A 14,260-nucleotide genomic window follows, 5' to 3' on the forward strand; every position below is an offset into this window, starting at 1 on the left:
CGTACCGAGACAGGGGCAAAAGACATTCGCCATGCAGCACTTAAGCTTGGAATTCACTGAATAAAATGTTTAAATACAGTTACAATTCGGATGATTTTGTCTCCGTTGAAGAGTTTTTATCAGAAATAAAGCAGACAAATGCTTACTCTTTGCTTTGTTAATTTAGCATTTGTCTCAATTCATCCACTGAATAGGCTCAAACATGCTGCAATTTTTGTATTTGTTTTTAGGAGCGTAGATAACTTGCAACATAAGCATAATTTCGATTAGGAGGAGGAAAGTCTAGCTCCATTTCTATTTTCGAGCTTAAATATACTGTCACTCTATACCACGGTTATGCTATGCAAATTATACATTCGCTCCATACTCAATACCCATTGAGATTTCGTTTAAAATGGTAGTTCTAAACTGTCATCAGTACGTTCAAAATTTCAACAACGCTTTGGGTAACTTTTGATGTTTAGGGAAATAAAATCATAATCTTGGTTCAAGACAATAAGTTTCGTTCACAACATTTGCATGTGTGTATATTTTATATTCTACATTCAATGATAATTTGTACACCTGTATTATTACTTAGCTTTTGTTTTACTTGACCTAATTTTTCTTTATTAAAGGGCCATTTTTTGTAACTTTTGACCATTTTTTACCCCGGAAAATTCCATGTTGGAGGCTCATATTTGTTGCAACATGATTAGTGATGTTATAGCCATATAAAACTGCTAATTTTTGTCCAAACGTGTTGCCCTTCCGAGCTCGTTTGTTGACGTCTGGCATGCTCAGCGTGCTGGGGAGAACGCAGATATGGTGACGCCGCGATCACGCGAGATGTACAAGTTCACCTTTATTGCGGGATCAAAACAATATTGCGTCGTGGATTGCCAGACATCTGGCTACGCAACGTGTTCGGACAATGGACTACGACGTAAGTACCGGGCATAAGTAATGAATATTTATTTTTAAATTGCTGTAAATGGCTCGCGCAGGTGCACAAGAATGCCTACGTTGGAATCCGAGTGTCAACAGAGTTTGTATTTCTGTCCGGACAAAAATTGAAATTTTCGTTGTAAAATCACATGTTATTTAGTTGTCGGACTCGTAATGTTTCCAAATAATATGCAATTCTTTTTTATACTTCATCCACGATTTATTACCAGAAAGCTTTTCACTTTTTATTTCAAGTTTTATCCATCAAGAGTCGTAGGAAATTTTGAATGAACAGAGAGACTTCTTTTGAATTCACCTTCAAAGCCATTGAATAGAAGGATAAATTATTGTACTCTTTTCAGCTTTATATTTTTATTTATGTGAGACCCAATCGCCCACTTTATCAGTGGTTTCCCCTTTCTGTATATGAAAAGTCATTCAGGCGTAGTAAGGGAGCCTTCAGTAATTACAGGGGGTGGGCCGGGGGAATTTTGCGCACACCTGTACCATAAAATGTGACCCCTATCCTCCTGTCTAAAATGGGACCCTCCCCCTTGTCTGACATTCTAAACCTTGACCGTCCCCCAACCACTGCGGTATTCTCCCCAGGAATAACTGAAAGAGTATCAGCTAATTTACATAACAATTTGTTCAATTGTTATGTTAGGGACAAATTACAGAGGGGGGGGGCTGCTGTTTTTGGAGGGACAGTCGGAATTTATCACGCAAGAATTTTTGAAGAGATATGGTATTTCATACATTTGAGGGAGGGTCACCATATTTTGTGCAACTATAAGAAGGCAAGATGTGGCTGATTTAGTGCTTCATCCAAAAATATCAAATCATAATAAATGAAGTCTATAAGGCAAATTATTGACAATTTTTCCCCTACAAAACATGCTATATTTGTATATTATATATGTTTGATAATGTATTTAAATGCACTTTGCTTGAATTGGGAAGTAAAATGTGCATTTGTGTACAAGAAATTGATTTCTGAATTTCATCTAAAAAGTTGGTTCACTATCCATGGTGTCTATGATGAAACTATAAATAGTTTTTTTCAATACAAAAATAGGTAAATCTTTGCATTTGTGTACTCTTGATTATTGATATCAATGTTCTTGATTAGACTAGAGTGATTACAAGTCTATGGTTGTGTAAGAAATTTGATTTTGGAATTTCACCGAAATGTCGATTCACTATGCATGGTGGTCTATGATGAAACTATGAATAATTTTTTTCAGTACAAAAGTAGATAAATCTGTGCATTTATGTATGCTTGATTATTTACATTATTGTTCTTGCTTAGACCAGAGTGGTTACAAGTCCATGGTTGTGTAAGAAATTTGATTTTGGAATTTCACCGAAATGTCGATTCACTATGCATGGCGGTCTATGATGAAACTATGAATAATTTTTTCCAATACAAAACTAGGTAAATCTGTGCATGTATGTCCGCTAGATTATTTATATTAATGTTTTGATTAAACTAGAGTGGTTATAAGTCCATGGTTGTGCAGAAATTCGATTTTGGAATTTCACTGAAAAGTTGATTTACTGTACATGGTAGTCTATGAGAGAACAATGCACAATTTTTCCAAAATAAACTGACAATATCTTTGCATTTATGTACATTTGATAATTGATATACACTTTCCCACATGTTTCATATGTTTTCGTCTCTTGTCTTTTATCAGTTTTAACTGTTCAAGGAGTTTAATGTAGGATACCACTGCATCTTCTTTGCTTGTGAAACTTGTGGATAATGTTTATGTATTTTGTTGGTGATAATACTATTCAGGAAATATCACACGGACAATAAAAGTTTTGGCCATAAATCAGCTTCTGTCAAAAGTGACCCTCCCCCTAAGATAGGTTTATAAAAAGTGACCCTCTCCCTTGAACCGTTTTCTAAAAAGTGACCCTCCCCATTCCCCCGGCCCACCTCCTGTAATTAATGAAGGCTCCCTAACGCAACGCCTGTGTGAGCATAGCCAGTCAAATTTGTCAAATTTTGAACGAGGGACGTCGTAAAATTATAAATATTGCTGTCAATTTTTCTATTTAATATGATGTCTTCAATCGGGGTTCAAACCCACAACATACGGCATCCAGTCACCTAGCGGAGAAGCAACAGACAGAACCGCTTCGCCAGATCCCCACTCTCAAAAAGAGTGGTTCAATAGCCGGGCTAAATTGTTACATTTTCTGACTGAGTCTAGACTTCTCTACAAGTTGTAAATTTCATGAAGCCCTCACGCTCGTTCACTTAACTATCACACATTGCATGCAAACTTTATGGAAGCAATGAATACATACATACATCGCTTAAACTGGGCTAAAGTCCATACTGAAACTATCAAAGAATCACGAGTATAATAACTCAATATCAAATTCATATCAAATGACCTTGAATCTTGAATAAAATAACGTAATTCCTTGGAGCAGAACACAAACATCCTTCTTGTGTTATTGCACGAATTTAGTCTCAATTTTACGATTCTCACGAGCAATGGATGAGACTGACGTAAAAGGCGACCGGTACAAAAACTTTTCTCTTAGTGATTAGTGATCGATCGACACGGCTTGCATAAGCTCTGGCTGTACGTAAGCGTGTATAGATGTATTGATATCTCAATATCCATATAGTATGTATTAACTATACATGTTATATCCATATAGTATGTATAAACTATACATGTACAATGTTGCAATGACCATTACTAGCTAGTGGTAAGAGGGCCGGCATTGTTTATTGAAATTTCCATCATTTTGCATAACAATGGAATTGAATATGGCTTATCTAACAATTGCACCATTCAAATGATCTATCATAGTTTATTTCTTATAAAACTTAAACTCCTTCAAAAGGGAAAAATATCCTAGCTGTCTAGTTATACCAAATTGCTGGATACCAATTAAATAACTACATTGTCTACAAAGAGTTTGGGAAAGTCCTGAAGGGATGCTCATGATTATTTGTACCGCTGAAACTTTCAAATGTATCTTGGCACGTAAGTGGAATAATATGCCTGGTCGATTTAACCATTCGTAAAAGACGCTAATTAATTAAAACACTTGTCAGACCAGTTCTGCGTGGTTACTTATTGTTATTGCCTGGTTTTAAATACAGTGTCAACGTGACTTCATAAGAATTATATATCTAAATGTATTGATAGTCTCGAAATGAAGAATAATATTAAGTTAAGTTCGTCTGTAAACGTGCGCAATGAGAACTTTAAGTGATCGGCATATCTTAGAAAATGCAATCCGTTCGTCCCCATGCTCCTGAAATAAGAAAAATAACCTAATTAGAAGTCATTATCTGACCAAAGCTTATCTCGAATCAAAGTAAGAGGTACTAAATAACTAATAGAAAGCAGAATAAGTGTAAAAGTAAAAAGCCAGGGTTTTTTTCAGATGATGTGTTATAAAGAAAAAACGCATTAACAACATTCGAAAATTCTTGAGCAGCGCTTTAATATGTTACTATTTTGAAAAAAAACCCAAAAAATATTAAAGGGCGAAGAGACACGGTGACCTATTAAGTAAAATTCAAATATTTCACTTGATGTCGAGAGACACAAAGGCGACAAAGCAATGTATATCTATCTATCTATCTATCTATCTATCTCTAGATAGATAGATAGATAGATAGATACATAGATACATAGATAGATAGATAGATAAATAGATATACGTTTACCAAAGTTTACACAGTAAATGCATGGTTATGACAGTGTGTTTTAATTTATAATTTGTTCAAAAAATGATTCACTAATACACTAAAACCATTCGAACACATTTGATATTTCGACAGTTGAAAAATATTTGTCTTGGCTGCGTGGGAATCATCTTAAGAGTGGACATAGATTTTGTTCTCCCTACTACAAATACAAAATACGTCAGTGCCCCATGTTGACGACACACTGTATTATTATTCATTTTTCATTTAATTTTGATTTTCATATGATATTTATATATTTGTATTTTTTCCAAAATAATTAAATTACCTGACGTATTTCAAGGTGTAGGAAAACAAAAGTCATGTAAATTATATTTGTGATAGTCTATGATCGAATAAAGACTTTGCCAAAATCAAAACAATATTGCTCGACTCATTTCGCGTTAATATGCTTACCATATTTTAACTTTGCGTTTCTACACAACTCTGCGAATTTACCATTCTTTTTCAGTTTGCTCAACGCTGCATTAAACCACTCGATGATAGGACTGTCCTTTCGCGCTCCAACCCCTAACCCATCGAGGCAGTAGAGGACATCCCCGATAGGTTCCAAGCCGGCTGGCGTACCCCCTATCACTCCTGCCTGGTCGTCATCAACCCCATATTCCGACCATAGAAGCAAGAAGGCGGCGTCTATCTGTAGCAGTGATTAAGATTAAGTAACTGGATAGGCGAAGAGCACCAAAACAATCTAATGTCTAATTTTTTCCTCAATTGTGGAAATTTCCTCACATGCGTTGTACAGCAGACATAGTTAAAAGTGTGTTTGTAAATGCCTTAAAGGGACAAAGTCGATAAATTAAATGAAACCATCGAAAAAATTAATTAATTGTCATGACCATTAATTCATTTATACGCGTTGGTTTCATGCATCGTGTCTAAAACCGGGGTCAAGTATATGCATGGTCACCCATTCATTCAGTATCTTTCAACATGTCAAACAATATAAGTAGTATCTCGCATCAAACAAAATTCATGAAAAATGGCCTACTATGTCCCTTTAAAAGGTGTAAAATATCAGGAAAATATATTTGTCAAACATTTACTGTCTACCCGAAGAAAGTATGAAATTTCTCATCAACATCTGAAATGATTAAGAATCGGTGTCACTGCACGCATTTGTCGGCTAGAGAGGTGAATGGTCTAAAATTCGCCAACGTTTTACATTCATGACGTAGCAAACGTTTACGTGATTTTAAGGTTTGTTCCATCCACAAAGAAGATCAACAAATTTTTTCTTCTACGCCAAAAATGAATCCATCAGGTCTGCAGGACTGGCAAATAGTCACCCCTATGTTGGTTGGAAATAGGTCAACTGATTGCACTGTGCTTTCAGGAACTGTATGAAGGACAATATACTTCACCTGTAAGCAATGTGTCTTTTTTGCAACTTATTACTGGAAGCATATCAGCTTTACCTCTTCATTTTTTAGGCGATCAGAAGTTTCGCTTGGGACATCAATGATGAACCATTTGTTCGGGAGGTATGACTGCACTCCTTTTATGTTGTTACGTTTAAGGCAAAGGATGTTGCTATCCCAACCTCTTACAAGGCCTGCGGGAGTAAAAAATAATATAAATCGTCAGTATTACTGGTATGAGTACCTAATGATTGAAATCGAAGGAATGGTTTACAAAAGTTACATGGCGAATTTACTGAAGATGCCAGTAGACGTGTGAACGAGGGAGCCAACACATGATTCTTGAAACCATTTTTGGCATTTCTCAAGACCGTAAATGCTTACAAAACATACCTATTCGCTTGCCGGTAATATCGTTTGGGTCAAAGTTATCTGGATTGCCGACTGGGACGAAGAACCGAGCAGGCCCACGGAAGTCCAACCACAAGTCCGTGAACGCCACGGCTTGGGTTATTCCACTACTTACAGCCATAGGACACCCGTCGAAATGCCTCGCAAGTAAACCTCGAAAATATAAAATACACATAAAATACATGTAAGTAATCAATTATGTATATAAAACACACGAACATTTTAAGATGGATCTACCATTTGTCAAAGTAATTATATTCATTCAGAAACATCAATTACCTACACCTGCGGCGTCAGGGTTTTCTCCAATGCTGACGTCATGGCACTTGTCGAATGTATCATGAACTGTCGTACATTTCTTTCCAGCTTCCTTACAAACTGCAAAAAAGACGGTGATATTTTCAAAAGGCTTATGGATTATGTTTATCTTCCACTTGGATATCTACTTGTTTTCTATTTGAAAGAGATTATAATGCAGATGTGCAGAGGTTTAATACCTAAACCAAACTTGCTGCGTACTTGACAGTATCGCTTAGCCTTTGGGTGTATTGCAAAACTTTTCAATGGAATCGAAGGCGCCAATTTTTGCATACTAATATTAAGCTTGAGTGTTGAATGAAACTTAGGGTCGAAAACTGGCGCTTTGGATAAAGCAGGTCTTCGACAGGATAATCGTGGTGAAAAGCTGGAAGAGACATATTGAGAATGGCCCACATAACGAAATTGCTCCTTGAAATTATCAAATATTGCCTTCCCATAAGCTAATGGACTTAAATCCTGTTTGTCGAACACCATTGTGGCATGTTGTTGATAGCTTGCAACTAAGTGTAGGTAACGCATATTTTCGGCGATTATATAGAATTAAAATGAGACACTATTTGATCAGAAATCCCAAAGGACATTATTATTAGCTGACCATCCAGAGTGTCTTAATAATAAAAAGTCAAGGACTTGATAATTACTAAAATGAAGAGTAGGAGATGTACTTTCTCTAGACACGAAGTAAGCCAAGCTAATGCATCTGCAACTCATACAGAAGAGAGTCGAACTAACCTTCATTGAGTAGGTCAATAAAGAATCCCCGTGTCTTGTGATTGTGTCTTTATATCCAGGAGTGAAAATAACAAAGAGACTTTGTCAATTTTCTTTTCCGTCATTAATGATATCTCTTACATTGTTCTTCAGATGAGAATTCAAATTTCTACACCCATCGTGAGTGATCACTCTTATATTGTTCCCCAGAAGACGTTCAATTCTACTGTCTATTGTCTAATAGACTTACGTATGTACATACGTACGTACTGCGTACTCGTACAAATTACAGAACCACTTACGTTTGATACACTGTCAAGTTTAACTCTTCCTGAACTTGAAAAGTGTATATTTTGTCATCCTTCTCTGATTCAACAACAAAACGTGTATCTTAAATCAATAATCTTTGACTGAAACAGACCCTTAGTGTAATAAGATAAACATACATAAATACATACATACATACATACATACATGCATACATACATACATACATACATACATACGCACGTGCATACATACATACGTACGTATACGTACTCTTACGAATTACGTAATGTACGTGCGTATGTACTTACTGTACTTACGTATGTACTGCGAGCCCTTAATAATTACAGAACCACTTACGTATGATACACTGTCAAGTTTAATTCTTCCTGAACTTGAAAAGTGTAGATTTTGTCATCTTTCTCTCCTTCCAGACCATCACGAATGGTTTTTCCCATTTCTCTCCTCCAGTGATGAAATGCCAACAGCATTGTGGCCAAATCTTCACGCGTTCTCAGGCCTCGAAAAATTGGAAGGAGCGTTCTATCGAAGCCATTCTAAATTGTCAGGAGTAACAGCAGCAGTTTAGTGATATACTTGTTTTCTCAGGACTTTAGAATTGATTACTCCGAGACTACACTGACTACCTGTCTATGTGTGCATTTAGTGTTTATCTATCTATCTATCTATCTATCTATCTATCTATCTATCTATCTATTTTTAATAAATGGTAACTTATTATTATTTATAACGTTCTCCTTTTAGCATCGAGCACTATAATTTTCCACGAGGACATCTATATACTTCTATACACACAGACACAGACACAGTAACACACACACACACACACACACACACACACACACACACACACACACATACATATATGCATTTACATAACACCTAATAATCAAGTAAGACAATGCTTAAACGCACTTTGAGTAATGACGATGATGGAAATGTTCCGTGAAAGATATGTGCAAGCGGTTTTTTAAAAGTTGACATTTGGAGAGGTTTCAATCCAAGTTAGAAAGTTCAAAATGACCGGAGCTGCTGAGAAGACTGGGCAGCGGTCGTTGGGAGTCAGGTTCCGTCTGAGTGTATCTGCTGAAGGCACAAATCCAAAGAACGAAGACAAAATTTTTCAGAACACGATGTATCCCATTTTCTGAGAACAAAATATGATGAAGTTCTAGGAGCCTACTGTACGGTGTTGCTTAAGAAGAGGAGTAATATGTTTCGATGTTTTAGTCTCAATGACAATGCTTTGCTGCTGCGTTTTGGGCACGTTGTAAAGGCTGTAACTGGCCTATGCCCAGCATTATACAGAACACGATACAGCATTGCAAAAGTCCACCTGTAACACTATTATAACAAGGACGAAAGTGGCACAGGAATCATTAGATAAGTTCATGATGATGCACCTGATTTGGGGAAAATGGAAGTGAATTGCAAGGCAGATGTCACTGATATGTTGTTTGACTGTATTGTTGTCGTCACAAATAGCACCAATATTCCTCACATGTGACGCAGGCGTGATTACACTTGAACATACATTGATGACCTCGAACGCATTTGCAGCGTACGGTCATATGTAATCAACTGGAGTTTGACGTTGCTATATTGGTCTAAATGGTCAGATTTGACAGCCGTTGAAGATATCAGAGTGTGCAAATGATACAATCATAAACATCCGTAGGTCAAGGACAGACGTCTTTGACTTAGATTAGTAATCTTTCTTTGAACTACCCAATAAACAACATCACTTCTGCATCGTCTTACCTTATCAAAATGACGAAGTAGCATCGCACGAGCAAGTGGAAGGGGAGCTCGTTCGGAGTACAAAGCTCGAAGAAGGAAACTTGACTCAAATGAACCCCGAGGCGGTGTTGAAAGTTCGCCAACATTATCATAGAGGTGGTTATGGTCGACAGTAAATCCTACAAGCAACTACAACAATGATAATGTCACTGCAAAATCATGTCAGCTGGGGCGAAGTCTTTGTAATATCAGTTGTAATATAAAATGGTGGTAAAGTCTGCCAAACTGAAGTAGACAACTGTCCCACGCACTCACAACTACTTTGCTCAATCCTGCTATGTGCTCTGCGCTAGACACATTATTTTACAACACTCTACTTCGACCATTACTTATGCATTTCTACAACAGCGTCTCAAAAAGGGCAGGACCCCTCTTCGCTTATGGAGATTCCAAGCGGCCCATTAAACAAAATAATAATTTGCTCGCCCACTCACTGATGAGCGAAAGAAATTGCTGACCGTTCCTAGAAGAACACGCTTGCCAAAGCCTGTCGCGTGAAGTGTTTTGTTGGCTGGCCTTGTGATGAGCATTTGACTGATGACATGGGTAATTTCCACTAGTGGCACTGGTAACATTTTCTACAAACAAAGTCGTCACCCTCCAAAAAAGAATAAGCAGGAGTTGGAACAACTTACCGTTAGCAATCGCAGCAAGTGAGACAATGACTAAAATCTGCCATGCTCTCATCATGAAAGGAAATAATTTGTTTCGTCGTGAATGTGTCTGCGGACTAAAACTGACTCTAGCTGAATGGAACATGTACAGTCAATGCGTTCAAATGAAGATTAAGGTGCTTTAAGGTCATCTTCGACCAACATAATGATTTATAGGTTATTATTACATATGTACCACAGTTTACTTGCATCGAAGCGCGCGCGTACTACCGGTATTTGCACTGCAGTGCAAATGGTATTTCTCGCTTCGTTCGTGAAAGGACTGCCGCCAAATACACCGCAGCACTCGTGCAAATACCGCTAGTACGACGCGCTTGCACTCACAGACCATGGGGTTCTGTCATATTATTCTCGACGTGACCTCTATTAGTCCAGTCAAAATATGAAATGACCCACCACAAATTGCAACAGAATTTATTTTTTCACTACTCACCTCAGAAAAACCCATAGAAAAACACATCAAATGTCTTCCAAAATCCGAGGAGTGGAAAAGTGCGTAATTTGCAGAAATCCAAAATGGCCGCCCCGGTATTATAGGTTCAATGCTTTTGGCCACTTACTGCCCAATATTGGTTCGATTTTGGTAATTTTTTTTATTTCCATGTACCTTGTACATTTTCATCATATTTTAGACATGTTTACAAAAATTCCATTGTTTTTATTTACAAAACAGGAACATAATTGTAAAACAATGGTATTCTCACACACTATGTCTTCTAATCAATACTTGTTTCATGATTTTATAAGGTGCAAATGTCTGTAATGTTAAATAAATAAATAAATAAATAAATAAGTAAATAAGTAAATAAATAAATACACAAGGAGTGGAACAATGCCTAATTTGCATAAATCCAAAATGGCCGCCCCCGGTATTATGGAATCAACACTTATGACCACATATTGCGCGATATCAGTCCGATTTGGACAATATTTTTTTTCTTATAAATTGTACATTCTCTTCTAATTTCCAACATTTTTAGGGCATTTCCAATTGTATTTATTAATAAAACAGGCACACAAGTCTGAATTTCAGGGTAAAACAATGGTACACAAACAATGGTACACAAACACACTTCACCTTCCAATCAATACTGGTCTAATTTTGCAAGATGCTAACGTATATGGTGTGAAATATATAAATAAAATTGAAAGTAATCTCAGTATAACTAATACAGAATATGTATCCATTTTGTTTTTGGTTGTTAATTTGCCAATAACCTATTCCCTATTTCACATTAAAAGCCACCGGCTGAACTTACGCATTTTTTAGAACATTCATCCTATAAAAAGTGGGCGGTTTATTCATATCAAACACAGTCAACCTGGTTTGAAGTCTAGTTATATCTAGTGTGTTGATATTGTGTTACCAGGGTACACTTGTTGTCACCATAGTTGTGAAACTCAACATGAGGTTCAATACTAGCCGGTAATTGTAAAATTACCAGTTTCCCAAATGCTGTTTATTTTACCCAAATTTTAGATAAACAGCCGCGCCTGAATTGACAGGGTGTGCCAGCGCGGGAGAGCCGAGCAAAGGGAGAGGGGCTTTAAGTTTCCTGGAAGGTGTACAGATCACATGAGAATTAAATAGTATTGGTAGTAAAGGGAAAGGAACTCCACACATCGTTCATATTTGGGTTGTTTGCGTTTCGTGAATGATATTGTGTATAATATAAGTGTATATCATGTTTGGCTGTTTTATGTAAAATGCTGCTTAGCCATGGCGAGACGTACCCGTAATCTACGTGTCTTGTGTTAATCCGCACTGGCGCGGAGAGATTGCTGTGACACTACGATCCTTTGGCGATACGTTTCGAAAACAGAGTTTTACTTCATCAGCCACTTAAAATTCATTTGTGATTGGTGAGACCAATTGATTGATTGTTAGATTTTTTAATTTGGTAATATGTTGTTCCACTTACGTTTGTTGTTCAAGTAGGGAAGCTAGAATGTCTACAGTTTGATCTCGTTGTGTTTGTGTAGGTTCATGTAACCCTGAGTTTTAGCTATTGTAGTTTTTGTGAAGTCTGGCGCTTATAAGTGTGTCGCCTATATTTCTGTTCCTTCAAATAAAGATATGCGATTATAGGTTCGTTTTGGAACAGTTTTTTTAGTGTTTCGTCTTTTTCAAGTTCACTCCAGTTTTCTGTCAGGGCTTGCTTGATTTTTGTCGTTTCTATGTACGGGCTATATGTTGGTATTGTTGGTGGCGTTATTTCTTTCTTTTTGTTGTTCAAGCAGTCTTTTTCTGCTTTTATGATCTGTCTCTCTGATAATGCTTTCTATTTCATTTTTTTGTATTGTCGGTCTTGTAATTTTTCACTAAATTGTGTGACTTTCTGTGTAAAATCGGTTTCGTTGTTACATGTTCTGATGTATCGTAATGATTCACCTTTGATCAGACCTTTGAATGTTGCTGCCGGATGGCATAAGTTTCTTTGTAAGAATTGAAATGTATCTGTTGGCTTTGTGTGTGTGTTGATGTCGAGAATATTCTCTTTGTTGTATCGACGACCTTTGTAGATTGGTCTAAATATTTGATTTCTTGAGAGGAGCTTTCAAACGAAAAATTGAAAGTAAGATGCAAATTTGTTGATGTTTGATATGAAGTCATTGAGTTCGTGTTGTGTTCCGATGACAGCAATCTCCCCGCTCCAGTGCAGATAAACACAAGACACGTAGATTACGGGTACGTCTCGCCATGGCTGAGCAACATTTTACACAAAACAGCCAAACATGATATACACTTACATTATACACAATATCACACACAAAAACGCAAACAACCCAAATATGAAGTGGAGTTGCTTTACCTTTACTAGCAAAGACGAACAACAACTGATGAATAATTTTGTCTTTCTTGTCTTTCTTTCTTATTTATTTATTTATTTATTTATTTATTTATTTATTTATTTATTCACATTACAGACATTTGTATCGTATAAAATAAAACAAGTATTGATTACAAGACATAGTGTGTGAGAATACTATTGTTTTACAGTAAAATTCGGACTCATGTTCCTGTTTTGTAAATAATAACGATGGAATTATTGTAAAAATGTCTAAAATATGAAGGGAATGTACAAGGTATATGGAAATAAAAAAATATATTAAAATCGGACCAATATTTGGCAGTAAGTGGCCAAAAGCGTTGAAACTATAATACCGGGGCGGCCATTTTGGATTTATGCAAATTAGGCGGTTTTCCACTCCTCGGATTTTGGAAGACTTTTGATATGTTTTTCTATGGGTTTTTCTGAGCTGAATGGTGAAAAAATAAATTCTGTTGCAATTTGTGGTGGGTTACCCCCTTTTTTGGCCTAAAATGACTGGACTATATGAGGTGTTGTGTATAGACAAGAAGCAAGATCACGGTGAAGCGACTATAGGTAAATTGACATAGAGTGTCGCCTAAAGATAATTATAAAGTTTAACGTATAGTCGAGAGAACCACTTTCAAATTCGATAAAACGCATCCTAAATTTATTAGATGTTCAATTTTAACAGAAAACAAGATAGCAGGTGATGGACGCCATCGAAAGTAGTATACGGAAAAAAACTTTGCCCTTTTGTTAGCATGAGAAAAAAAAAACTTTCATGCCCTATACTTACCTCTGGAGGGCGCTCTTTTGGTGAAACATGTCGTGATTGCAAAATGCTATTTCACATTAATGTAATGCTCAGAAATACCATAATTATAATTCTAGGAGAAATACCTTAGATAACTTCTAGTTGTAACTTTCTGATATTGTTATTACCTTTGATATTACAGTTTGTGGCGCTGAACCCGGCTGCCTCGTGTGTGGATGAGCTCCTATGTTTTACGTCTTTTACGTTATATTTGGTGTTCCTAACGTTTTTTGATGTACAAAACCTGTTTGTTTCGGTTCTGTGATACCTGTGACGTCTTGTTTTATGGACTTTCGACTCGGGATAGTACATTTGCAGCCTCTGAGAATGCTTGGACAAGTTTTCAACAATATGGCGTTATCACATACTCCTGACTTGCTTCATGTGTC

General features: G+C 36.6%; 1 protein-coding gene across 2 annotated transcripts; it reads right to left on the reverse strand.

Moving 5' to 3' along the window:
- Positions 1 to 4,107: 4,107 nt before the first annotated feature.
- LOC139137891 (lysine/arginine/ornithine-binding periplasmic protein-like) lies at positions 4,108 to 10,331 on the reverse strand. Of its 2 annotated transcripts, none has more exons than XM_070706153.1 (9): positions 10,203 to 10,331; positions 9,529 to 9,686; positions 8,107 to 8,303; positions 7,501 to 7,547; positions 6,727 to 6,825; positions 6,430 to 6,600; positions 6,094 to 6,230; positions 5,072 to 5,312; positions 4,108 to 4,218 (listed from the first exon to the last, which is right to left on the reverse strand). In XM_070706153.1, exons 1-9 carry the CDS (start codon positions 10,324 to 10,326, stop codon positions 4,187 to 4,189), a joined length of 1,206 nt encoding a protein of 401 aa, XP_070562254.1. In that variant the 5' UTR covers positions 10,327 to 10,331; the 3' UTR covers positions 4,108 to 4,186. The 2 variants fall into 2 exon arrangements, with proteins under 2 accessions (XP_070562254.1, XP_070562255.1); XM_070706154.1 differs by having other exon boundaries at positions 9,529 to 9,696; positions 10,203 to 10,324.
- Between the last annotated feature and the right edge of the window lie 3,929 nt (positions 10,332 to 14,260).

The sequence above is a fragment of the Ptychodera flava genome, chromosome 8 (genome assembly GCF_041260155.1).
Source record: "Ptychodera flava strain L36383 chromosome 8, AS_Pfla_20210202, whole genome shotgun sequence".
Lineage (NCBI taxonomy): Eukaryota > Metazoa > Hemichordata > Enteropneusta > Ptychoderidae > Ptychodera > Ptychodera flava.

Excerpts from the sequence above, each read along its gene's own strand:
- LOC139137891 (XM_070706153.1), bottom strand. The coding sequence starts at position 10,326 with ATGTTCCATTCAGCTAGAGTCAGTTTTAGTCCGCAGACACATTCACGA. Across the intron at positions 8,304-9,528 it reads TACTTCGTCATTTTGATAAG|AATGGCTTCGATAGAACGCT; the intron begins GTAAGACGATGC and ends CTGACAATTTAG. Across the intron at positions 6,826-7,500 it reads TATTGACCTACTCAATGAAG|TTTGTAAGGAAGCTGGAAAG; the intron begins GTTAGTTCGACT and ends TCTTTTTTGCAG.